The 27867-nt window shown below is 39.5% G+C and overlaps 1 protein-coding gene across 1 annotated transcript in view; it reads left to right on the top strand.

Moving 5' to 3' along the window:
- The window catches only part of MYO10 (myosin X), a 146749-nt gene that overhangs the window by 62947 nt on the left and 55935 nt on the right, over positions 1-27867 (top strand). The window contains exons 4-17 of the mRNA XM_065752864.1: positions 12071-12258; positions 17083-17217; positions 18162-18286; positions 18861-18874; positions 18996-19080; positions 19736-19839; positions 22197-22326; positions 23594-23712; positions 24439-24585; positions 24759-24859; positions 25098-25164; positions 26668-26760; positions 27486-27554; positions 27731-27813. Of these exons, the coding sequence (XP_065608936.1) occupies positions 12071-12258; positions 17083-17217; positions 18162-18286; positions 18861-18874; positions 18996-19080; positions 19736-19839; positions 22197-22326; positions 23594-23712; positions 24439-24585; positions 24759-24859; positions 25098-25164; positions 26668-26760; positions 27486-27554; positions 27731-27813 (1460 nt within the window). The remainder of the gene's footprint in view (positions 1-12070; positions 12259-17082; positions 17218-18161; positions 18287-18860; positions 18875-18995; positions 19081-19735; positions 19840-22196; positions 22327-23593; positions 23713-24438; positions 24586-24758; positions 24860-25097; positions 25165-26667; positions 26761-27485; positions 27555-27730; positions 27814-27867) is intronic.

Raw genomic sequence — 27867 nt, 5'->3', positions numbered from 1 at the left:
TCCTGGGAGGGGTTCTGTTGCTAATCCCTCTTGCATTTTATTCAATAAGAACAGCTTGAGAAAGGAGGTCCAGCTTTTAGACAAGGTTTAACTCCTGTGTTTGAATGCTTAGATTAGCTTGCATGCCAGGCTAAAGTGAGGAGAAATATAGAAAGATAAATATCAGTGCTAAAAGTAGAAGGTGCCTAAATTGGAAAACGGAGCCATTTGTGAAGGCGAGCGAGAGATTTCCTTGTCTCTGAAGTCAAGCCAGCACTGGGCACATGATGTGGAGAGGGGAAGTGCTGTGGTGGCTGTTCTTGTCGCCATTCAAAGGAGACTTGTTTCTAAGCTGTTGATTCAAGTTTACTTTTAGTTAAATACACATCATGAGAGAGACTCACTTCATCTTGGGGATGATGCCATGAACCACATAATGTATGGATTGTAGTACAGGACACACAAATTATGGTGTCCAAGCTGGCTGCGGGAGGAGCTGCTGTTCTCTTGTCTCTGTGGCCAGTGGTTAGGGGCTAGTCCAGGCAACTGAATTAGAGAAGAGCAGGTCAGAGAGTTAGAGAGTTTTTGCTGAGGCAAGAGTAGACCTGAAAATAACTGCAGTATACTTCATGGTCTGCCCAACAGAGATTTCCAGTGCCAAATCAGACCTCATTTGCCCATGTTCAAGCAACAAACACTTCACAGAATCACAGAAACGTAGGGGTTGGAAGGCACCAACCCCCCTGCCTACAGCAAGCTGCACAGGAAGATGTCCAGATAGATCTTAAATATATCTAGAAAAGGAGACTCTCCAACCTTCCTGGGCAGCCTGTTCCAGTGCTCCATCACCCTTACTGAGAAGTTCTTTTGCATATTTGTGTGGAACTTCCTATGCTCCAGGTTACGGCCATTTCCCCTTGACCTATCTCCACAGACCACTGAAAAAAGGTTGGCCATGTCCCTTTGACTCCCACTTTATAAACTTTAATAAGATCCCCTCTGAGTCTTTTATCCCCAAGGCTGAACAGACTCAAGCCGCTTAGCCTTTCTTTATAGGGGAGATGCTTCATGCCCTTTATCATCTTTGTGGTCCTCTGCTGGACTATTTTGAGGAGATCCTGGTTATTTTTGTACCAAGGAGCCCAGAACTGGATGCAGTACTCCAGGTGAGGCCTCACCAGGGCAGAATAGAGGGGGAGGACCACCTCCCTCAACCTGCTGGCCACATTCTCTTTAATGTACCCCAGGATGCCATTGGCCTTCTTGGCCACCAGGGCACAGTGCTGGCTGATGGCTCTTCATATTCTTCCTGCTGAGTTAAGATCTGAAGTATCAGGTGGGCCCATTTCCCTTAGAAATGGTGTTTATTTGACAGGCACCATTTTATTTAGGATGGAAACATGCCTTCTTGCCTAGAGGGGCATGATGGGTCCAGCAGCCTCCTGTGGGCTGGGACAGAGCCTCTTGGAGCAGCAGTAGCATGTGGTGGCCAAGAAGGGCGAGGGAACATAGCCTATTTTTGCTCTGCTTCAAATTAGGATTGCAATTTGCCCACCAATAATCACAACCATCTGTTTGGTATGTGTGTGTCTGTATAAAGGCTTCTGTACCAGCCACGTAGGCATGTAGTGCTGTAGCAGCCTCATGCACATCAGAGGAGGATGGTGGTAGTTAGGAGTTCAGCAGCTGGCTCTCTTTGTCTCTTCAGCTGGTGCGACGAACATGATGTAACTTACATGAGAAAACAAAATCTCTCTAATTAATTCTTAACAACAAAAAAAAAAGCAAGCAAGAAAGAAAGAAAAGGTGTTAAACTGGATAAGTTGTCTTTCCTTACCAAGTAGCTTGCAGAATTTCTGGCTACTTCATTACCCTGAATGCTCAGTTATCTGTTCTTAAAAGGTGTATTAATTTATTTATACATCAATTTTTAAAATCTACTTGTGTTAATTTGCTTTAGCAGCATGTGGTTTGTTAAATCATCTAATTATTACATGTTTATCTCCCTTGCAGTCATGAGAGTGCCCTGAGGGCATCTAGTTGTTGTTTGTGCGGTGTTTATCAATAGTTGCTGTCGGGTTTTTATGTTTTTTTCTTTTTAAATCCTGTTTGCAGACCGAGACACTTTAGTATCCAGGTCAGTTGCTGCCCTGTGACTTGTTTGTCTAGGGTTTTGCATACTCTTTTTTTTTTTTTTTTTAGTGAAGTAAAACTGATTTCAGATGCAGTGCAGTTGCTCTTTTAGAAGTGCCATATCAACAGGAAGCGGATGTTGGTACATGTTTTACTGGGAAAATCTCAGGCATGCTGAGGTATCAGATAATTAAATGAAGCCAAATGTAATTTATGGAATTTGAAAGCACTTCTATTTGGATGTTCTCTACAGTGGAATCAGGTTTTAGGTGGAGGCAGACAGAAAAAAGAAGGTTGGTAAAAGGCAGTAGCCCAAATGTTTTTTATTAAAAAGATGTAAACCGTTCTGATTGTTTTATTAAGCAGAAGAACTTAGATGTGCTCCTTGCAGAAAACGGACCTTAAACGAAGTGTATCAAGTACCTATACACTGTCCTGGACAGCTGAACAACTCTGTAGCATGCAACACTGACTAAGGAAGAAAAATTGCCATTTAAGCCACCTAATTAGCAGCACTTGTGTCTCATTTTTAGTAATGTTGTTAATTAACAAGAGTAATTATTGAAAAGAGGCCAAAGCATTTCCTTAGTTCCACACAAATTGTTAGTAGTACTATCTTATTCACTTGAAGCATATTTATATTAGTACAGTAATAGAATTGTAGAATGGCTTAGGTTGGAAGGGACCTTAAAGACCATCCAAATCCCCCTAGTGAGGGCAGGGTTGCAACCCACCAGCTCAGGCTGCCCATGCCCCCATCCAGCCTGGCCCTGAGTGCCTCCAGGGGTGGGACACCCACAGCTTCTCTTGGCAGCCTGTGTCAGTGCCTCACCATACCCTTGAGTGAAACATTTTCCAATAACATTCTGATCTAAATCTCCCCTTAAATGTACATTTGGGCCAAATCCATTGTTATTTCACTGATTTTTAGAACTTCATTTATTTTAGTTTTGTCTACATACTAGCTGTAACTGCACAGTTCAAAGTATCTGATACTCCAAACAGTTCTACCTAATCATTCTGCAGGATCTACTGTTCTGTCACTGAGGAAACTACTGATTATTTATTTGCTATACTTCTATAGTAGAGGAATTTAGAAGTCATGTTGATGAATTTCAGTGTTTTTTTTTTTTTATGACTGCTGTTAGGATGTATCCTGTACTACTGTGGAGATGGGGATAATTGTGTTGACCAGCTCCTTCAGTGAAGGTGCACGAAACAGAGCGGAGTTGCTAAGATGGCATGAAAAATGCCTATAGGTAGCTACTTAACATCCATAATTAACGCTATGCTTACACGCATCAGATAACGCTTTCAAAATGTAGTTCAAAGTGAGTTCCTGTCTCCAAGCATTAATTACAACTTCCATTTCACATCTGTTACTGGAGAGCAGTAGACAAAATCTATATAAACACAGCAGGCTTTTAATTGGAAATCTAGTGGAATCTATTTCTGGTGATCGTTATTTCTAAAAATGGTCAGTTAAGTAGATCAACAACTGTCTGCCCAAGGCCAATTACCATCTTTTTGTTATCTATTTTTCTTTTGTGCACATACTAGAGGAAAAACATAGCTGTAATAATAGGAGTAAAAGTAAACATGCCATCAGTTGGTTAACCAAGTTTTATTCTTTTTGGATTCCTTCTTACTGCTGAACTTGCTACATTGCTGCTAATCATCATAACAAAAGATGATGTTTGCCTGAACTCATTAATGAAAATAACGGTGATTTTTAAGGCGAATATATTTTGATCTTAGCAAATGTTTTAGTCTGAGATATTTTGGTGAACATGATATTACTAAAAAGGGAAGTAGTCGGAAAGATCTGTGTAATTGTGGACACTATCATATGCGATAGCTACACAAACATCTTGCTGTTAGGTAGATTTTTGTTATGATTCATAGTCAGTTAGATACTTGTTGGTAACCTGCTGTGTATGTATGTGCTGCTGAAAGGATGAGCAGCTGACCAATTATCATTGTTGAACTGTTTCAGTGAGGGGGTGAGCAGGAGGAAGTCAGTGTTCTGTTAAAGCATCAAGAAGCCTTGCTCTTTGTGTCTGCTGTGTACCACTGCTTTTTTAATACATATATATTTGGTCATCTGGTAGAAGAGTAAGTAATACATGCATAGTCAACAGGGTAAAATCCTGTTGAATCCCATGGGTTTTAAATGAGACCTGGATCTGCTTAATGAGAACTATTGAACACCGTGAAGTAGAAATCTATAATCTTGCACAGGCTTTAAGCGTTGGTGATTGCATTGGTGTGTTTTCTTAGAGATGAAAGATTTCTTTTTGCATTGATTTTTCCACATCTTCATTGACTGTCACTAATAACTGTATGAGCTAAGAGCAGAAAGAAGAGCAGTTTGCACAATATATTTTTTTAATTGTTATTTTTTAACAATCAGAACTTTTGTAAATGGTACTGGACAGTTTTGCACACATTTTTGTATTGCAGGCAGGTAAATCTTCAAGGTCTTTTGCTCTCAAACATGTACAGTGGAGGGCAGGAATTTGAACTCTGAAACTTAAGCCACTTGTCTGTCACCAGCACATGTTTTCTTAGGATGAATTGGGCTTTGACTGTAAAGTGAGCTGCACAAATTTTACTGCTTATGCTACACAGATGAACTGCCTTATTCACATATTCCAGTAGTTTAAAAATAGAAAGGCTATGAACAACCAATTTAAATTCAGACTAAATTAAATTACCTTTATAGCTGTGGTCTACCTATGTAAGTGGTCTGTTGATTTGTAGTCAGACCATTGCTTTCATTTTAAAAGATGTAATCCTTTTCTCACAGTTTCGACTGTTTCCTTTTGATGGCTGTCAGCATTTCCATTCAAATACCAGTGGGATCCAGAAGTTCCCTATAGCAGATTTTTGGCTGCAACTACCGTTTGCCATTTTAGTGCTGATTTTTAGGCCCCTGGCTATTGAACAGCATTTCAGTGGCATCCAACAAAAAACCTGGAATTTAGTTATTCTCACTTTTAATTTCTCTTTTCATGCTCTGTTTTAGCATAGTTTGTGCTCTTCTTGCTTGTCACCGTAAAGAATTCTTTCTATACAAAGGATTTTAAAACTAAATTAAAGGATCATGGAAGTTTTGAAAATCCAGATAGGTATCAGTATGGAGTATATTTGCAGGCAGAATGACACAGATCTCCAAAGTTTTATGTTAAAATTATTTCTCCTGTCTTCTAGAGAGAGTGATTTTGGAGGATATCATTGACCGGAGTTTTTATTTTTATTTGCATGTGTATTATGTGAAAAGCCACTTTATATTACTAAGATTATTGATAGAAAAGAAGAACGTTTGTATTGCTTGCTTGAGGGTTAATTAGACCTTCAGACAGCTTTGAAAAAACCATTTGAGCATTTTACATTAACAAAGCAGGAAGAACCAATTAGTGGCCATGGGCCATTTGAAATGAACAGCCATGGGGTCTCCACTCTGTGTGCAGCCTTTTCTCATTTGAACTGGAGATCTCTTCATTAGAGCTAAGCTGTTCACTTGTGCACATAGATTGGATATCCCAGACTGCAGCAAACCTGCAGTCACATTCTGTACTAAAGCACATGAAAATGGCAAAAATTGATGTCTCATCCTGATCAGTCACGTTATTGTATTTAGGAGGTCACCTCTTCACTTGGCCATGGTGAGGAAAGATTCTTCCATTAGAGGTAGATGCTTATGTTAAGTCTATGCATTATATCACTGAAGATGATTACCCTGATAATATGTGTAAAGGCCTACTACATGGTAGAGATTCTCTTCTATTGGTCAGCAAAAAATGTGATAAAAGCAAGGTGACTCAGTCCTTCTTAAACTGAGATGCAGTACTACTGGTGAAACTGGTGATGTTCTTAAATTAGGAAAGATGTCTATCTGATATCAGTATTATGATCTTTTGCATCAGAATACTATTATTTTTCACCTTTGAATACCTCTTGTATCAGCTTTGCTTTATATTAGTTTCACATTCTCCAGCTTGCTTTTGTCTTTTTTGATTTTGAGGTGAGTTTTCTTTCTTTAACATTTTGAATATTCTTGGGCATTTCTTCAGTGCCAGTTCAGCTCTTGTGCCCTCCAGTAGAAGTCTTTGGAGATTTTGTAGTTATTGTATAGATCCTGACTAAAACATGTTAAGTTACTTGAGTATATCCATCCTTGAGTGTCTCCATCCTCACAGAATTGTCTGCTTCACAGGAGAAGTTTAGTGGAAGAGCAAGATATTAAGTTAGGAGTGGCTCTCTTAATCTGAGGAGAGCTCTCAGTGCTGTGCTGGTTCTCCACTGTCTCTGAGACTTCCCTTGAGTAAAGCTGAAAGATACAGTTCCCTTTGCACACTGTTTTGCTATTTCTGTTGGTAGCTAAGGTGAGGAAAACCTGCTTGTCACCCATAAGAAATAAATAGAAAGAATTTCCAGCTTCTTTTAGCTTTCTAAAACAAGGACACTATAAGTGTGCAAGGTTGAAATTTAGGGGAGTGTAGGACTAGCGTAGCATAGTTTAGGAATGAAAGGTAGCTGGACTGCAAAGCACTACTCTTTTCCTGAAGAGGTAATATAGCCTTTGTCCTTGAAGAAGGTTGGGAACAGGGCAGTGTTGCTTGAAGCTCAATACCAAGGGAAGTTTAAGGTCACGTTAGTTGAAATAAAGGGTGAGCATAATGAAGAAAGATTCATCTAAATGAGGATTCTGTTGACCAACAGATGATCTCTGATCATCTGAAATCGTGTATGAAATATTCTGAAGCCATCCAAAATCTTACTATGAGCAGTGCCAATGAAAACAAGCATAAAGGCTGACTTTGAAAATGCTGATATGTCTGATATTCCACAAATCTGATCCATTCTTATACAGGGGGTGAAGAGACCATCAGGGAGGTGGCTGGTAGAAGAGGCTGAGGGACTGTGGTGAGAAGCACACCTGAGTGTACAGTGAATGTGTCAGGAAACTGAGAGGGAGAACTTTTAGCATGTGGGTCCTAAGTGTAGGCAGCTGCCTACTGGGCACTTGAAGGTAGTGATATTCTATCATGTTCTGGTTTCCTTCAAAAGGTTTTCTCCTCAGGATGCTGAGTCTCACATTTGTAACATGTCCTGTGTGTTTACAAATGTCATTTTGCAATCAGTTCCTCAGCTGACTTTGAGAAGAAGAAAGGAAAATTTAGAGTCATGTTGATGCGTTCATTGACAAAGTTGCACAGCAATAGGGGAAAGGAAAGCTGTTGTAAATTTGGGCTGTTGGAAACCCACCATGAGTCACCAGACATGATGAGGGCTGCAGAAGCCTAAGCACGTAGGGATGATTACAGAGCATGACATTTCCCTCACAGAAATGACTTGATTGGTTGAAAACATCTAAACTTGTAGTCTAGGCATTCAGCTTGATTATGGCTTTTAAGAAAGAAGTTTGACTTCAGACACTTTAACTTATAATTTAAGAAGAAAACTGGATTCTATCCCACTGAAATGAACACGACACCAGCTGAAATATGAGGTATCCTTACCACAGAGAGTATAAATCAAGATCCTACCATGAATAAGAGCATTAATTATCACCCTTCTTATGGCATGCCTGTGCCCCTTCAGCTCCCTCCCCTCAAAAGCATACCAAAATGTGGTCCAGCTGTCTTTCTCCTTTCTATGCTGACGTGTATATGGTGGCTGATCTAGTTAACTTAGCTTCAGCATACATGCAGTCGTCAGTACAATTAATCCTTTTACCTGGGAGAACTGGAAACAATGGAGGCATTGCCTACAGCATTGGACAAATGCTTCCATTCCCAGATTTGGCACCCTGAAACCTTGAAATTCAGTGTTGAAAAGCTACAGAAGTTTGACAGCTGTGTTGCGATCTTTTAAGAGCTGCCTGGATTTTGCATGTGCTGTGAAAGCACAAGTGCTGTAATTGGGTATTGTTACTGTAACCTTGATGATTTGAAGGTATGAGACTTGTGTGGAACAGAGAGAATCTTTCAACATATGTTGTTGAATAAATTGTCAAGTTGATACTCTTATCAACAGCCAAACAAAGCACAACCAACCTGTCCTTGTCAGACACAGGATCTGTTCCTTCAGTGGCTTCAGCAAAGTCAAGAGTTGCTCAAAAAACAATCCAGATATATAATTTTTGAGCAACAAATATAGATATAGCAGATATATAATTTTTGATCTTTAAATGTAATTTCATTTTTTAAATAAGCATAGATGGTTGTTTTTTTTTTTTGTTGTTGCTCCCAAAGGAGTAAGTACTGAAAGTGCTCTGAAAAGCACGTTGTTTGGGAGCAGCATGTAATGCCCTTTAGCAGTCTTCCTGCCTTCTCACCCACCCTCCTTGGAGTACTACGTGCAAAATTTGAAATAAGTCCTTTTTGTTTATTTATTTAAGAAGGAAAAATTGGATGTCTCAGATGCTGAAGGTCTGGGAATTATACAGGAGTACCTCGGTGTAGAGGCTGAGCAGAGGTCATGAGAAGAAATGTGTGTGATAAAATTGATGACCTTGCATGGGGGAAAAGCATGCCTGGGTAAAACACGGAGATCATTAAAGCATCCTTGGGAGTAGGAGAGCTATTGTGGAGATGCCCTAGTCTTGGCATAAGGGAGAAGGAGTGGAAGGAGGATGGATTTGCTGGGCATGGAGCAAGGCTGATAAGATATACACAAAAAGGATTGCGTGAAGGGGAAAAGATGAAGAGCAGTGGTGGTCCTGATCTACAGAGTGTGTTTGATTTATAGGATTAATGAAGTGATTGGGTAGTAGGGCTGCTTCCTTATCTGTTGCTTTTGTGTGTAGAGGTCCTGAAAAAAAATTTAAAGGGAGATTTGTTACTTTACATCTTCATTTTGCTTATCCTGAATCCTGTGATGATATTGTCTTAGGGAATGTGTCCTGAGAAGGCATGGTTTGAGCTTCTAATTTTAAAAATTTTCTTAAAGGGCCAGCAGTCTCATTTCCTCTTTTTGTGTTAAAATTGGGAGCAGAAGCTTCTGCAATTTGTGACCAGAAGTACTCTGCGAAATGCATTATCAATGTAAAATTTCAATAAAAATTTGAATGCAGGAAAGGAGAACAACATTTTAATAGGTTAATCAGAGCACTGCAGCATGATTCAGGCTAAATTACTCGATTTTGTTTATTTTTGGATACAAATTTATTTATTACTGGTGAGCTAATAATGGGCTGTTGCTGGTTTAGTCTATAACTGAAGAAAGCAGGCTTGTGAGGCTTTTCTGTCTCTCACACTGACCGTACACAGTATTTCTTCAAAATTCCCCTCAGACTTTTTCAACAGGAAATCTTGAGAAATTCTGCTTCCTCACGCTCTGGCAGACACCTGAATATTTTTCCTGTTCATAACTGCTTTGGAGTTTGAACTGCTTTCGTTAAAATGAGCAATGATCAGATTAGAGACTGCAAAGAACAAAGAAAAAACTAATTCACTCTCTTTTAAGCAAAGTGGAAGTGAAAATACCTTTTCTGCAGTTTCATCTAAACAGCTGCCTAAAATGTGATGTTAGCATAAGAAAGTAATTCAGAGTTCCTGCTTCTAACTGAACTGCTCTAATTTGCAGTATGGATAATGCCTGGTGCAGGAGTAGCTCAGGAGATAACTTGGCAGCCTTGCAGGGTTTTTGTGTCTTAGCACCGGTTTCAGTTGCTGCTAACGTGCTTGCACTTGTAAAACTGGAAGGCCTACCCTGAAAGCAAGCAGTCAAACTCGAAGGCTGATCATGGCTTCCAGGGGGACAGGAGGAAGAGTCCTGCACAGGGACAAGTGAGGTGAGCTGCCAGCAGCTGCCCTGTGTGTGGGTGACCCTCCGATTGAGCCTCAGTCCCCAACTGGGGGGCTTGTAATGATGCTGGAGGGAGGCTGGCAGATGGAGGATCAACTTAAAATAAAGTTTTAAAACACAGGTTGCTCCAAAATTAATGCCTCCTTCTTATTTTTGTGGATTCTACAACATCAGTGCTCCTATGTTTGGAGGAGGATTATTTCCTTCTTTACCATGGCATCTCTCATGGTGGTGTGCATCAAATTACTATTCTTACGTTTTAATAAGAGTTTAGTCAGTCATTTAAATAAGGTAAAGATGTGTAGTGGCCTGTTGGATTGGTTGTAGCTGCACTATATTGATGTAAATTAAAAAAAAACCAAAACAACCAACAAACAAAACAGAACAAAGAGAACAAATGAAACCTCTTAGAAATTTTCCCATGCAATGTGTGCTGAAATATTTATCAAACTGAGGAAATTTGTTCAAGAGGGGATGATCCCAAGAAATTAAGCTGTTGTCTCAGTGCTGTAATTGCCCTGTGATATGATCTTGTGTTGAAATAGTAACTTTCCTCTAGCTGAAACCTCTTGAGCTATTTCACAGCATGGCAGTTTTTATAAAACACATGGACTGAAAGCTCACAGCTCTGTAAATGTACTTGAGTTGCAGTGGGGAGGAATATTCCCCTTGCATCTAATAAAATCGTCATAATTTCAAGGACATTTCTGTATTCCCTTAGCAAAAGCTCTACTGCGGCTCTGCTGCTTCTGTTGGGCCTGACAGAGGATGAGCAGATGGATAATGGGAAATAAAACAGCAGGGTAATGGTGAGGAAGGAGAGCTGATACACCATGATAGTTACGTATTAATTAAGGGGAAGAGGGAGGGGGCAGGTAGATGGGAAGTGTAAATGCTCTGGGAACACGGAAGAGCTTGAAAGAGAGGAGAGGAAGATATGAGGGAACTGATAGCCAGAGCCTTGGCAGGGGCACCCATGGAGGATTTGCTGGAGAAGGTGTTGAAGTGGAGGCTGTGGGGCTGCTTCCTGGAGCCCTCTCTGGGTAAGGTGAATGAAGAGAGCCCCAGTCCTGTTGTGAACTTCATAGCTGATTCCCTGTGGCGATGACAGGATTATCTGCTGACAAAGCATCTGTCTGTATGCAAGGGACCATGTTACAGGGCAGCAGTCCAGATCTTTGCAAGTCCTCAGCAGGGCTGTTGGAGCCATGTGTTAGCTTCTGGCGTGTAAGCCCAGAAAGAGTACTTAACAAAATGACATCATTGTCACATTGGGAACCTCCTCCACACATTATGATAGATCAGTCCATTTTACATGCCCCATAAATGCACAAGAAATTCTGGAGATAATGTGCTTAATGTCTCCTGCCTCACTTAATATGGTTGTATGTGAAAAGTGTATTCAATTGGCTAGAGAATGACTGTGAAGCAGGTGGAAAAGACTGAGAAAACAAATAGCAGCCCAAATAGACTGTTACCCATGATTACACCTTACTACAGCTCAATTTGCTATGGCAGTGGATGCAAACTACTTACCTGGGTGGCTTTAACTGATGTGCTCTTTAATTGCAATGGGATATAAATGAATGCCTCCTCAGTTGCCACTGTTCTTCAAAGCAGTAGTAAAATTTTTGTTTACATTCAGGGTTTTGTCAACATCTACCAGTTCATGTGTTTTCCATAGTGCTAGTTACCCTGTAATGGGGCTGGTGTCTGCCATGTTGTCTGGTGCTTGTTTTAAAAAGGAGGAACAGAGAAAATTGTGATACTGTGCATGGAAAAACAGACTTTTGCACCAATATTTTTGAGCCTATGCATTCAACCAGATCCAGTTAAGTTCACAAAGTCCTTAGGAACATAAGAAAAGGAAATGCTGAGCAGTGCTCACTGATGCTCTTCTGCAGCTGTAAATATCACTGATACCAGGATGAATCCTGAACTGGGAAGCTCTGTGCTCTGCTGGAAAACTTGGCTGGAAGTGGAAACAATTTTTACCCTTTCGTTGCTGTTGTTCAAAGGAGGAAACTGCTCTCCACCCTTATCTAAACACCATTAAGTTGGAAACGTGTTCTCTTTGATTTGTGAAGTTTACGATTCTGCCCTATCTTATGTCTACTAACAGCTCCGGTTTGTGTACTTGCAGACATACATTGGTTCCATAGTGGCCTCTGTGAACCCTTATAAGACCATCCCAGGACTGTATGACTGTGCTGCCATGGAGCGATACAGCAAGCACCACATGGGGGAGATTGCACCTCACATCTTTGCTGTGGCGAATGAGTGCTACCGCTGCCTCTGGAAGCGTCATGACAACCAGTGTATCCTCATCAGGTAAATGGCTGCTGCTGTGATTATCCCTGGTTTATCCCTGACACTGAACTGCTCAAGATTTAGAGAAAAAAAATTGGATTGAATGGAAAGTTCTAGAAGAAAACAGGCTTTCAATCATCAGAGTTCTGTGGAGAGAGCTTTGAAGTGTATATTGTTCTGTTAGACCTCTAAAACATATCCATGTGCAGTTCAGTTATTTGTCTCCGCTAAATGCTGGACCTTGTATCTAGAGGAAAAAAAACAAAAACAAAAAAACACGTAGAACAGTCTCAAGAAATGCTGTAAATAACAATAGCAAAAGAGGAAACCCTCCCCATTTCAGCTGCATCATTGTGCCTGATTACTTTTCCTTTCTTAACCTCGTTCTGCTTAAATTTAATGGCATTTTAATAGCTTCCCATTTGATCCACTGCATCACTGGTATTCAGGATCTCACTGCTGCTGAATATGCACTCAGAGCAGTTGGCATTTCATTTGCTTTTTAGCAGCTTTCAGCTCCTCTTAAAGAGCAGTGAACAGAGCCAGCTCTTTCCCTGGTGTGGCTCCCTGTCCCCAGGCTGCCAGTGTAGCTGTATTGGCTCACACATGCACGGGAACACTAAGTCCTGTTTGGTAGGTTAGCAGATCCAGCCTGGAGGCTATCACAGCATGGCATCTTCAGTCTCCATAGAGGAGCTGATGCATGATGCAGGGAGAGCTTTGTGTTTTCCCTCCCTCTCCCCTTCGAAGTATTTCCGTTTGCTTTTCATGTCCAGCAGCTTACAGCACAAGTAGATATGACCAAAGTGAGAACTGAACACAAAGTGACACAGTATTGCCTGTCTACTGATCTCTCTGGGAGCCCACTCAGCAGCAGTGGGATCAAAGCCTTGATGGCCATAGGGGCAGAGAGAAGATGTGGCAAAGTGAGAGCAGCACATTTTGTAATAGGCAGTTTCCATCAGCATTTAAAATTACAGAAAGAAATTGCATGGTTTCCTGAATAAGAAGAGGATTTGGTGCATATGGTTCAGCATATAAAGCACACAAGCCGTTGTTAGAAATGTGGATGAGGTGCATGCAACACAGCTAGCTCTGTTTTTGACTTGCTGAAAGCTTTTGGCTTACGGTCTCTGCATGCCCTCTCCTCTGGGCAGGTCCTTCCTGGTGATGACAAAGACACGGGTGAGCTGAGCTGTGTGTGTTTTTTCCAGCTTTTTTCAACTGTATATATTTTTTTAATTTCATATGTAGTTCTATATGCACAAAGTTTAAATCTTGGTTGTGAAAAAAACGAGTATGGTGTCATGATGAATGTCAGGTGGTTACCTGTGAGCAGTCCGCATACTCAAATTCTGGGGTCTGAAATCATATCTGGTGCCAAGCGGGTGGCCATTGTTATCTTCATTAATTCCATTCTGTTCTGCCCCACATGTTTTACCTTTCTTTTCAGTTCCTCACAGGCTGCCAAGAAAAAAGCAGGTTGTGTCCTAAAAAGGAAACAAGCAGAAATCTGTAATGTTCCAGAAGAGACTCAAGCAGTCTCTGTAAACCTTGGTAATGATAAACCATAATATGAAACAGGTTTGCATTAGCAGTCTCTTTTAAGATTGCTTCAATTCAGGCCACAGTAATCTATGATTTGTATATCAATCAGTGTTTCAGTTCAGTGTTTCAGACAAGTGCCATAATACAATCTTACAAGGATGCTTTCAGTGTCGAAGAAATGCGCGATTCAAAACAAAAAATAAAAGGTAAAAGCTGCTTTTCTAAGACAGCTATTATACTGATCTTAGAAGAACTCAAGATGGGATTTATTTATTTAGTTGGTTAGTTAGTGATGATTTTCAGTGACCCTGCTGAGGTTTAGAAAAGTCCCTGTGCTTGCATTCTTAATTTGGGGATTCAGAAGTGAAGACGTAGCAGCTTGGTAGTTGGTTTCCACATTCTGTTAGTGCCTGTATTGTTTACTGGCTTAGATTAAGATGTTACAAGTCACTGTCAGGTGTTCTTGGTTACTACCAGCATTTGAAACACTCGTACTGTGAAGCTCTGCAGCGTCTGAAATTGGGTAATTACCTTCATCTTTTATTTCACTTAAGAGATAGGATAGAGCAGTTTATTTAAAGTCAAACTGCCTGACCACTGCAGGGGTAACATAAAGTTATTAAGGGCATGAAACAAAGGGGAGTTTTGTTTCATCACAAAACCACATTAAATAGTAACATCCATTTAAAATGAGTCGATTATTAGATTAACTTTCACATTCTGATATTCAGTTTTCACCAGCTGCTGTTCCTGGGATCTGAGGACTCGGTAACTCATCTTAACAGCAGGGAATGCTTTTGTTGTCCTCTGGTCTTGAAGTGCCCCCTGCTGGCTTGCAGATTTAATTGTGTTACGTTGTGGAGCTACACGGATGTAACACTGAGTTAAAAAAAAAACAACCAAACAAAAAAAAAACCTAACTGTGTCAAGGGTTTTAGGCTGTTAAAACACCTGGAATATTTTTCTGTATGAGTAAGATGAGAGTGATAATAAAAAAAGAATCTGAATCAACAACTTGGTACAGATATACCGTAACATGGTGCAGTAGTGACTTAATATTGTTATATGCTGGTATACTGAGCAAAGGTTAAAAACAAGGAGATTACAGAGGAGAGAATATTAAATGGAGCCATCCAAAGATGCTTATTTATCCTCCTATGTTACCCAGGCTTATTTCAATTTATGATAATGCTTCATAAAAAAAAAAAAAAACAACTGTGCAACCTAAATGTCAACCAAGTATATTGAGGAAACTGTGCACAGCCTGGGCAGTGTGATATTAACACAGTTGTGAAATGGTTTTTTCGCTCTCCAGGCTAAACAGTGTTACATGTTAGTTCAGCAACTGCAAAAAATGTCTACATTAAATAGTGTTTAATTTCACACTGATCTCAATTTCATTTAAAACAAAAACAAAAGCCTGCTGCAGTTAGATTTGATAATACAAAAGTCACATAAAAAACTTCTAATGTCTTTTGATTTTTTCAGCTGACATGGTTGCTATTTGTGGAAAGAGAGATGTCATGCCCATCAGTTGAGCTGAAAGGCTGGTAGGAAGTCTGAGTGCCCTTAGTAGGAGCAGAAGGGAGTCCCTCTTGCTCAAGAAATAGCTAGGCAACTTGTCCTGATCAGAAGAAGGGGCTGAGCTCACCCATGATTAGCTGACATTTTCGCAAGCTGGGACTATGTTCATGCTCCCATACCCCTTCGTTGTAAGAACAGGAAAGTATCGTTAGGTTTTATTTTATTACCACTTTATTTAAGGTGGTTTAATCCGCACAGAAGCAAGCAAACACTCTTCTTTCTGATGTAATGGTAGTTCCACTTAAAAGCTCTCAGAAGAAGTGCAGAGCAATGCAAGAAACAGCAAGAGTCACCCTGAATTACGTTCAGCTTGCTGCCACGAGCAAGAAATCAGTCTGACAGCAGTTTGTTCTCTCTGTTATCATCTGATGGCCTGACGTTTTTCTTGTTGTTCTTCAGCTTGAAGGTAAACATTAAACAAACTGTTCTTTGGATGAGACTCAGGCTTGTGATGGGAAGGCTTTCTTACGACACTGACACACCAAAATTCACATGTGTGTTTGAGGAACAGTATTTGCTGAGGGGGGCTAGTCTGTCTGTGCCTATCTGTCTTTGGAGATTTAAAGCTGAAGGACAGAAATGAGAAGTGATTTAGAGTTATGTTGATATAACCTCACTTGCATTATGTTCTTCAGAATGAGAAGTCTTTCACTGTGACCCCTTTTCCATTGCGGCAGTCCAGAGTTCAGACTATTGTGCCCTTGGTGAGATTCTCAGTGTAGAACAAATCATGGAGGAAGGTTAAGAATCTCCTAAGTGAGGGCCTTGTGGGTTTCTGTCACACAGTATATTTAGAATGCTGAGTGTAGTGATGTGAAACAAGCTGGACACTTAAATTCTTGGGATAAAGAGCTGCTGTGAAGGTTGACTGTGTACTTAAAAAGTGCCTTCTTTTACTGCCCTTGTCATCATCCTTTTAGGCATAGGTTTTCTAAGGAATCTGGAAGACTGATCCCACTTAATCTGCTGTTAGTCTGTGTGCTGTAGGATTGTATAAGCAGCTTCAAAGTTTAGTGTGGTTGTTTTTGATTTTCATTTCATTAAGAATGTGTTTTATAAAGCGTTTTACAAAGGAAAGTTGCAGAGCCAATTTGATGAACATAAAATAATGAGTCCTGTGCTGAAAAACACTATGCCAGAAGGCTTAAAAGTGTCAAAAATCCATCCACTTTATGCTCAGTAGTGGTCAGAAAACTAAGTAGAATCAAATACTTGCTAATAAATGAACAGAGAAAAAAATAGAGATCATCGAATAAATGCAGTCTTTGTTTATGTATTGAGTACTGTGTACGAGCACTTTTCCTCATGATTTATACCCAAGATAAAGATCCAATTCTGTGGAACTAGATGTAGTTTTCAGGAGAACAAAAAGTTGTAATCAGAAGTATTGCATGACTGCTTGTGGAAATGGGTAGAAACCAATGAAAGAAAAATTCATTGTGGTTACAAGGTACACAGAAACCATGTCTAGATCTTGGACATTCTTCTAGATCTGGAACTCTCTGAGCAGCAAATGTCTGGAAGCTGGAGGAACACAGAGGGGAAATACTGGGCATCTCTGTAATGGTGGCTAGCAACCTGGCCCAGTGCTGAGCCTGTTACATTCTAAGCAAAAAACAAAAGCATAGAATTGTGCAGATACCAGCTATGCTAGAAGTGTTTTCCGTCAGCTTTGGATGTAACCGTCAAAACGTTTTCTGCTGCTTCTTTCAGTGGTGAAAGTGGTGCTGGTAAGACAGAAAGCACTAAGCTGATTCTCAAGTTCTTGTCTGCAATGAGCCAACATTCGCTGGAGATGTCTTGCAGGGAGAAGACCTCCTGTGTGGAGCAAGCCATTCTTGAGAGCAGGTAAACAGGTACTCCCTTCGTACCCTTGCACATGGCCCTGGTTGATGAACAAAGGGTCTGTTAACAAAGGTGTGACAGCTTTAGAAGGTGAAAATATTTAAAGCTTGGTTTGATGGAAAAGCACAGTTTTGTTCTTTATTTGTACCCAAGGCCCTATTAAGGTGTGGTGAGATGAACAAAAAGTTGGTTGGATCAAAATCCTTTGACGGTCTCCAAGTGCTTCAAGCAGCTGTGAAGGACTGGAGAAAATTGTGCTCCTTCAAACTGCCTCCCATGACCCCCCCAGCTATTGGTTTAAATAGCCTGAGGATAAGGTAGAACAAGATATAGCATAGTGAGGATAAACTGTGTGAGCAGTAAAGCTCTCCTTTTGATAAGAGAACTGATAAGACCAATGACTAAATGCATTAGATAAATTGAACACTGCACAAGGATAAATAAGTTCTCTGTGTTCAAATGAAATAACACACAGTTCTAAGCTATTTCAAAACAAATACAATTTGAGATGCTATTACTTTTGTTTATCATGCTTCATCACATCTTTATCTTTTCACTGACTGTGTCTTTGTATAATTTTTTTTTTAATTTCCTTAGGACAAGCTCTGTTTTTCCTACATCTGTTTAACAATTTGTATGCATTGAGATTTCTTATTTTTATGATTTGAGTACTATGAGAGCTGTGTGCATCTTTTGCACAATTATAGGTTAAGCTGATGAGTAGTTTAGGACTGTCAGTCTTGTTCTTGAATAATTGCAGATCTTGATAGAAAATTGTGGTGCCCATTCTTAATAAATTGGGGATAATACTGAGGATGTAGTCTGTGGCAGGAGAGGGTGTTAGAAGTAGGCTTTACAGAGTGCTATCACATTCACCAGTGTCCTGTGAAACCGATGTCATTCTGGTTACGCATTAACACTTTTGTCGCTGTTCCGTATTTTCACAGTCCAATTATGGAAGCTTTTGGCAATGCGAAGACTGTTTACAACAGCAACTCAAGTCGCTTTGGGAAGTTTATTCAGCTAAACATCTGTCAAAAAGGAAACATTCAGGGAGGAAGAATAATAGATTGTATCCTTGTTTGGTGATTTGCCTCCATTTGTAACCTTCCTTATATCTAAAGATACGTTTCTCAGTACTGGAAAAGTACTTGAAAGAGCAGAGCTGCTAAATTTCTTCATTATGAGTGTGGATGGGTCAGGTGCTTGGATTTGCCTTGCAGTTGGCAAAACTGGACTATGAGCCAGTTCCAGAAGTGTGTGAGGATGAGAACATACCCAAGGATGGGAAGCTATGTAGTTGAAAACATAACTGACCGCACAGGGAACAAATTTCATCCTTAGAGCTGCTCCCAAACTTTACGTAAAAGACAAAGTAAAGGAGTTTAAAGTGCAGGAAATTGCAAGTCCAGTTTTGATGGGATAGAGGAGAAGGAAATGAGGGAATGTGTTGGTATTTTAACTGTTGTAATATTACCATTTGTTCATCTTATTCTAGCGGTAGACACGTTATAAGAAAAGATGGTGATGAACTTCATATTACCTCAGATGAAAGAATTAAGTTTATAAATAGCTTGAGCATTAATTTCTTGCATTAATTTCTTTTTGTTTTATTCCTTGACTGGAGTTTTTGTTCTTGGCTGTAGATTTATTGGAAAAAGTAAGTTGACATTTGCTCATTCTTGGTTAATTTTGTTTGATATTTTCTTTGAAACTGTAGATTAAAAAAAAAAGGCTCTTCTTAAAAATGCTTATATAGAAACTATCTTTTACTTTGACAGAATCGTGTAGTAAGACAAAATCCTGGGGAAAGAAATTATCATATATTCTATGCTCTGCTGGCAGGGATAGAAGAGAGAGAGAAAGGTGAGTGGCAAAGCTCAAATCCAACAACTGTAGTGGCTCTATATTAGCAGTCAGCCACAGTGACAGGAGCAGAAACCTAATAAGCTAAGGAAAGAAATAGATTATTTATCCAGCTGGAATTTACACGGGTGTGAATCTGAGCTCTACTTGATAAAGTAACCTGCTTAGTTGAGAAATGTCACTGAGCTGTGGGTAATTTTTCTCTCAGCTTCTGCTGTGGCCCTGGGAAAACTACTTGGGGACAAACATGCTTCACTCTGTTCAAGCTGAATATTTTTGCCAGTCTGAATAACTCCACAGCAACAAAGAGGGAGAATCCTGGTTCCTCTAATCCTCTCTCATAAAGAATAAATCCACTGAACAAAAGAAATGACATTTGTATATGTGCAAATTTGCCTAAAGCTGTTTTTTGTGTCTCCCTTTGGGCCTGCTGTCTTTGCATGCTAAGAACTAGAATTATCTCTATCGTACAGCTAAATAAAGCAAAATGCAGCAAAATAAAACACCATATTTGAATTCAATTTAGAATTTTGTTTCATGCATTGTCATAATTCTGAGCAAACATGTTGTTAATCGTGTAGTTCTGACACAGTAACCTGCAGAGAGCTTTTGTTTGGGGTATTTTTTCACCCTTACTCTTTTCTCCCCTCATCAGATGCTTTTTACTTATCTGTACCGGAGAACTACCACTACCTGAATCAATCTGGATGTATAGTGGATAAGACAATCAGTGACAAGGATTCTTTCAAAGAAGTCATTGTGAGTTGTTTCACTAATTCTTTAAAAAATGCTAGAGGTGCTGATACCTGGGGCCAACTGATAGAGCAGAGAACAAAGGCTTCCTGTACTCACCTGTGCTCTCTCTGACATTATGGTTCTGCCTGGAGCTGTCCCATAGAGGACTATGCTGAGAGGGACTTCAGTTTTCTCATAACTCACAACTGTCACTTTGAGCCCATCTCTACCTTCCCTCCTGCATTTGATATTTAACTCTACCATTTCAAATTAGATTATGATTAAGTAACATGATTCAATTTTGGCATTAAAATAGTATCAGTTGAGAAGATAGTGAGGCTCTTAAACGTGCCTTTGCAATTCTGTACCTGACCAACTGTGGGACGTTTACAGGAGTTTGGAATAATGAACTTTACCACCTGTCTTTGTAGCAAAATTATCCTTTTATATGCCTTTCTGGAGAAGAAGCCTGTCATGAGGTAAACATGCCTTGTCATGAGGTAAACATGAAAATATGCCTTTCTGGAGAAGAAGCGTGTCATGAGGTAAACATGAACAGGGCAGCCTGTATCTTGAGTAAAACAAAGCATCATAAGCAGAGGTGTGCACAGACAAGCACGCCCTGGGATCCTGCGTTTAAAAGCAATTCATTCCAAACATCCTCTGACAACAGAGTTGCCCTTTGTTCTTCATTATAAAACCTCACAAAATAAAGTAGTAGATTTCCTGTCCCTCCTTTGCCTTCCTCCAGTATAAATAGAACTACTGTATCTGACAGTGAAATGGACAATTATGTTTATAAAAAGGCTTATTTTATGTCTGCTACTTACGTGAAATCGTTCACGTAAAACTGTCAGAATGGACAGCAACTGGGAAGCAGCCAGCGTCTTCCATAGGGAAGGATTTGTTTTATTAGATTGATTTATATTACAGGTATGTCTGTTTCCACTGCTTTTTCATTCCAAAGCTTTATATGGATCTTGTGGGAAATGCAGTCATATGGAGCAATTTACAGGACAGAGATGAGTAAGATGTAAGTTCAGATTGAAAGATGAATCTTAATGAAGACTTTGTCTTATACCCATGCTAATGTCAGCAATTAGCTACATCAAATAAAGTGTACTGGATGTTAGTGTATTTGCTAATTGCTTGACGAGTCACTGAGGTTATGTGTAGTAGGTTTTAAAAATCCATAAAAAGGCACACTTTTATGCCCTTCCCCAAATGATATTTGCTTAGCTACTTCACTCTCTTTGCCAAATTGAAAAATTAAAGTGTATTAGAAGCAGTAGTTATATTTAGTATAAAACCTCCTAACTTGAAGAGTAGCCATTGGAAAAGTTGGTAACTTACCTACAGTGTGGTCAAACAGCTTAAGTAGATTAGCCTGACATTTAATTTGTGCTAATCACCCTAGGATGGGTGGAGTATGAAATCAAGTTGGCAGGTGGAGTTTTTGTGCTGTCTGAAACATGGACATGCTTTGAGCACAGCATGATACTGCTCAGCTGCTTTCCTGGAGCAGGAGGCAGGCAGAAACCTTGTTGTTCTCACTTGCCTGTTGTTTCCTATTCCATTTTATCCATCTGCTTTCTGTATTATTACCACAATTTAGGTCCCAGAGACATTACTTAGGATAAACTTTTGTTGCCCCATTCTCCTACCCTCCCTCCTTCCTCTGCTATCTTTATTGACACTTTCCTGGTGACAAGATGGTTCTCAAGTGCCTGCACTTCAGACATTCTTTCGTTTGAATTCTTTTTGTAGGATGCAGGAAGGAGCTGCAGTGGGCCTGGGGATGAATTCATAGTGCTGCCGCCTCTTAGAACTCTGTTGTGAAAGGGCTTCTATACCAAGTATATCTTCACTCTCTGCATGTTTAATTGCAGCATGAATCAGGTTTTGCGTTTGTAACTGATGATTATGAAGTGTATCACATCATCTGTTCCTACATTGACCATAACTTTATATGCCCTAACATTGAGGGTAAAAAGCTGCTATCTGCTCTCAGAGAGAATCATAAAATCGCCAGTGTTGGAAAAGACCTACCAAATCATCCAGTCCAACCATCCACCTATCACCAATAGTTCTCTCTAAACCACGATCCTCAACACAGCATTCCTTACCACATGCAGGGACGGTGACTCCTGGGCAGCTCATTCCAGTGCCTGACTACTCCTTCAGAGAAGCATATTAGACCCAAGTTTGGGAAATTCTGGTAATTAATTTTTGGCTGAAGCCAAAGGAATTAACTCCTGCTAGTCCTCTGTCAGTACTGTCTGAACCTGACAGCACAGTTGGTGGGTTTGTTCTTGTCCCCATTTTTCAGTCAGTGTGCATTCTTTTTTTTTTTTTTTTTTAACATCCTTATGTCATTCCAGACTGCAATGGAAGTGATGCAGTTCAGCAAGGAGGAGGTGCGAGAAGTTTTGAGGCTGTTGGCTGGCATTTTGCATCTAGGAAACATTGAGTTTATCACTGCTGGAGGGGCACAGGTGTCCTTTAAAACAGGTGAGAAGGCTGTGCTTCCTTGTAGTACGTCAGTGTTTCTTGAGGCTGTGAAACTTAAATTCATGGCTAGTATATTACAGAATCACAGAATTGAAGGGGTTGAAAGGGACCTCTAGAGATCATCTAGTCCAACCCCCCTGCCAAAGCAGCTCCCTACAGCAGGCTGCACAGGTAGGGGATCTTGAACATAACCAGAGAAGGAGACTCCACCATCTCTGGGCAGATTGTGCCAGTGCTCCATCACCCTCACTGTGAAGAAGTTCTTAGGCACATATGTGCGGAATTTCCTATGCTTCACTTTGTAGTCTTTTCCCCTCATACTGTCACCATGCATCACTGAGTCCAGCCTCGTCCCTTTGCCTCCTACACTTCAGGTATTTATAGACATGGATCAGATCCCCTCTGAGTCTTCCTTTTTCTCAAGGCTGAACAGGTCCAGGTCGCTCAGCCTTTCCTCATAAGGGAGATGTTCCACACCCTTTATCATCTTTGTAACCCTCTGCTGGACTCCTCCTGGAGATCCCTGCCTTTTTTTGTACCAGGGAGCCCCTAACTGGACTGGGTACTCCAGGTGAGGCCTCACCAGGGCAGAGGATCGCCTTTCTTGACCTGCTGGCCATGCTCTTTTTAATACATCCCAGTGTCATACCAAAGCAAAGCCATTGAAATTGTCTTACTGCATTTTAGCATCTGTAAATGTCAATTGACATGTTGGTTTTGCTTTTTAACACATGAAGCAAATAAGTCTTCATTGTTGGATGCTAAATCTCAGTTAGGAAATACCTTAAGTGTGATTAGTACCAGTGAAATTTAGTTGCTTGTTTGGAGTTTTATTTTTGCATTAGAAAAATGCTAAAACTTGAGTGCTTAACTAGGAAGAGTTAAGGAAAGACTAACATCATGAACATTTTAAAAAATTGTTCAAATGTAGCATTAAAAAATAACATTTTGTACTGTTTTACATATCACAGAAAAATTGCAAGTTAAAATATAAATGTGAGGAAAAAAATTCATTGATCTTCTTTATTCTCATCATCCCAGATAAAGTAGAAACACATTCATGTGGACACTGATATACTTTTTGTGTATGGAGAAATATAATGGTTTAAGAAGATTGTTGGAAACCTAGCTTTGTAGCAGTAAGAGGAAAAATATGTGACTTAATTATGATTAATTTCTACTACTAAATTATTTCAAGTGTTCAATTTGTAATACTATGCTTTATATATTCAAGGACTTACTTGTATTTGTCTCCTCCTTTTGCCAGCTCTGGGTAGATCTGCAGAACTGCTGGGGTTGGACTCCACACAGCTAACTGAAGCATTGACTCAGAGGTCAATGATACTCAGGGGAGAAGAAATCCTAACACCTCTTAGTATACAACAGGTAAAAGCAACTGTGTTTTGGTATTTTTTTCTATGGTCTTTTAAATATGTGGATCTGTTTTCCATCAGAGTTAAATCTTCAGTTGCTCAGGAACAGAAGCTTAGCTCATACATTAAAGTTGCTGTCAAAAATTCTGATTAGTTTTTTGGGAAAGGTATAATTGGACTTTTAGAGATCTCTGTAGATCCAATTATGTCATTCTTGCCTAGGCTTCTTGCTTGGCTCTTGTAATTATCATTAAGTCTGGTTGGTTAACATTTTTTTCCAAATTTTAATCATGTAGATTAACATTACCCACTGTGGATGTTTGTATTAGGTGTTTTAGAAAAATTTCATTAAAAATAATTGTGTTATTTATAAGAAAAAATTAGACACAGGTATATATATAAATATGCTTACTAATGAGAGGGAGCAAATTGAGGTGTTATGTATTTCCTACCCTTCTCTTCACCCCCAATTTAAGCATGTAGTTTTCTAATCTTTGTCTGCTTTAGTTTTGAAATGCAATTTTAGAGGCATGTAGATTAGATATGCTGTAACTTACTCTGTTAGAGCTTAATTGGGGAGTCCTGTTGTCTATTAAGACAATTACTGTCAAGGTACATAGGAATATAAAACTACTTGCATTATAGCTTGTTTTGTGCTGTTCAGAGAACACTGCCTAGCTAAGTCTCCTAAGTTTTCAGTTACCATGATGAATGAGGTATTGTGTTATTTTTATTGCAGGCAATAGATAGCAGAGATTCTATGGCTATGGCACTTTATTCTCAGTGTTTTGCTTGGGTCATTAAGAAAATCAACAGCAGAATCAGAAGCAAGGAGGACTTCAAATCCATTGGAATTTTGGACATATTTGGATTTGAAAATTTTGAGGTACGGTTCAAAAGTTTGTTCAGATGGATTGTCTGATACTGATGGTTCATTGTTCCCTCTATGTTTGTCATCTTCACTGGAATTTGATTATTAAATGTGTTACGACTTAAATCGGTTAATTGTTTGCAAATAAAATAGCATATGCATTTTTTTTTAATTTCTTGTCTTTTTAGGTAAACCGTTTTGAACAGTTCAATATTAACTATGCAAATGAAAAGCTCCAGGAGTATTTCAATAAGCACATCTTTTCTTTGGAGCAACTGGAATACAGCAGGTGAGAGTCACAGGTGAAGTTGGAAAGAATTTTGGAATCAGAAATATTCACTTGAAATTCGGGTTACCAGCTAGTTTAGCTTCCTTTGAAAGTGTCCTATTCTGTGGCTGCATATTTTTTTAAAAGCAAGCTGATTTCACATTAGTTTGCAAGACAAACCCATCAGCTTTTTCCATTTATGTATTTAAAATCTTTTCCCTGTAGTTATCAATAAAAAAGCTCTCCTTATTTTCCTTAGGGAAGGTCTAGTTTGGGAGGATATTGACTGGACAGACAATGGAGAATGCTTGGATCTTATTGAAAAGGTAATAAAGTGTTTGATATCAGTACCTAATTCTAGGTTGTGATCTTAAGTAATGTTTTAAAAAACATCTTGTATGTTTAAGCAGTGAACTTTTAATATGATTGTCTTCATGCATTAACATATTGTAGATTATATTCTAAGTTCAACATATCTATCTTCTCTCATAGTAGCTTTTAACAGTGTACAACAAAAGCAATATTTGGACATGGTTAAAAAGAATAGTAATTGTCTTCAGTTATGAATCTTTCCTTGCTGCTTTTCTTCGTATATTTTTTATTAACCTCACTAGTAATCACGGTAGTAAAAATTACATATTTCACACAATAGAGTCCAAATTTAAAATGTAAAATGCAAGATACCTTTTTCGTTTAAGATTTTGCAAGTCCAAAGAGAGCAGTGACAGGTGGCAGAAGGAGATGGGATGGGACAGAAAGAATGACAGCGTCTTTCTCCTCTAACTGCTTTTTTCTGGGTTGTCTGTCAGGTTTTGCTTCATCTGTAATTTGACTTGTGTTCTGATTAGTACTAAAGAAACACGTAAAAGTGGATGAGGTTTCTGCACGATTATTAGCAGGAATGTTAGCATCAAGGGACAGATGAGATCTAAGATCACTGCCTAGAAATGGCTGGATGCCTCTGTCTAGATGTCTGAGCCTAAGTTACATACAGTTTCATTTATGTCCACTTCTGGCAGCAGTACAAGAAAGCAACATGAATTTATCTCTGTAGTGGAGTGCATGGCTTTTTTTAGTTCAAGTGATCACAGAAACTGTGGTGGTGGGCAGAGAATGCATCTGTCAGGATGTGACTGCCATTGAGACAGTGGAATTTGGAAGAAACTCCTCTAGGCTGATGGGAGGTAACTTATTAAAATGCACACCTGAAGAACTGTGTTTCTCTGAGAGGCTATATCAACTTAAAACTTGCTGGACATATTAATTAACTGCAAAGTAGCTTACTTTGTTTACCACCTATGCTAGTACAAGAATTAGGAAACATCAAAAGAAATCATACAGAGACATATGCAAAACGACAGGAGGGTCTGATTTACATGATGCATAGTTAAGCTGTGCACCTCTTGCTGTGCTCTTGGCACTGTTGGTGCTAGAAGTTCTCAGTGGTTCAAGTGAAAAGATAGATTCATGGAAGAAAAGCTGTTGAACAGCTCAGTCAGACTTGGGGAGCTCCTAAGTTACTGATCACCGGAGATCCTGGAGGTTGTATTTTGGGCCACTGTCACTATATGCATCTAAAAACTCCTTGCATCAAGAAGACTGTAGCTTGTTCCAGTAGCTTCTCTTTTCTTTATCTTGTGTGCATATCGTATGCTGTTTCAAGAAAAATACTGCCGGGAAAATGGGATTGTAGTCTTCTAGGAGACTGGGATTTTAGTCGTGTACTTCTGGCTTTGTGTTTCTCTGCAAATAATAATTGCAGTTTTTCCAACCTGAAGACAAAGTCTGTATCTGTGTAATTCATCTTCTGACTGTTCTTACTGTTCTAGAAACTTGGCTTGCTGGCACTCATCAATGAAGAGAGCCATTTTCCTCAGGCTACTGACTCCACCTTACTGGAGAAGCTGAACGCCCAGCACGCTGTATGTGATGTTTTGCTGATGTGTTCTGTGTACAGAGGGTCCTTCTGCTTTTGTAGAAATCTGTGGTTCAAATATGGTTCCTAGTTGTGGAGGATGTTTTGGGCGTGATCCTACTCGCGTGGCAGGCAGTATCATTTGCTTTGAGGACTGAGTCAATTACCGTGTTACTGTCCAGCTGTATCTTACTACTGGCCAGTCAGAGTTCTGTATTGACAAACAGGTCAAATTCTGCTCCTACAGCTCTGGCAACCTGCAGTAACTGTTTATCTAGATTTTCAGTTTCCCTTCATTTAATGAAATATTCACATTACTGACATTTAGCAAAGGGTTGCTGTTCTCTCTGCACAGATCAGTGTTACCTTCAGTTGTAATCCTGGAAATATTTTAAAGAATTTCAGTGGTTCAGGCACATATTTACTTATCTTTGTAACTGCTGGTTAAGGCAGAGCCTTCCTTTTCAAAATGTCTTTAATAGATTGGTTTGCCAGATGGTTTCAGCTTTAGTATAATGCCTTTGTAGGTGGTATAAATCTGTTGTTTTTATTGTATTTGAGGAATCCCAGACTAACAAATCCTATTATCATTATAAGATGGCTGTTTACTTTTGCAGTACAAATCTTCTGGGAAGTTTGCAGAGGGACAGTGTTTTGTTTAAATCTGGGTTTAGAAGATAATTTTATTCTACTCTCTGACTCCCTCAAAATATTTTTCTTTTTTCCAATTAGAACAATCCTTTTTATGTAAAACCACGAGTTGCTGTTCACAACTTTGGAGTGAAGCACTATGCTGGGGAGGTAATTTTATTTGCTGAAATTATTCCAAACAGAGCTTTCATTTGCTTAATTTTACCCTGAAGCTGCTGAAAATTAACTAAAGCACTCTGTTCCCTCAGTGCTCTTTACAGTAGCACCATTGTGAGAGCTGCTTGACTGCTTGACTTGTTGTTTGAATCAGCTCTGTTTCCTGCTAGGTTCAGTATGATGTCCGGGGGATCTTGGAGAAGAACAGAGATACGTTCAGAGATGATCTCCTGAACTTGCTACGAGAGAGCAGGTACATTTCTGTGATTTTTGTTTTGGGTATTGTGTTGAGAGGTATCATGTCACC

This window comes from Cyrtonyx montezumae, unplaced genomic scaffold, assembly GCF_038088225.1.
Source record: "Cyrtonyx montezumae isolate F1298 unplaced genomic scaffold, pur_monq_1.0 scaffold_8, whole genome shotgun sequence".
In the NCBI taxonomy this organism is placed as follows: Eukaryota; Metazoa; Chordata; class Aves; order Galliformes; family Odontophoridae; genus Cyrtonyx; species Cyrtonyx montezumae.
Note: the sequence above shows the minus strand (reverse complement) of the source record. Positions and strands in the feature narration are given on the sequence as shown.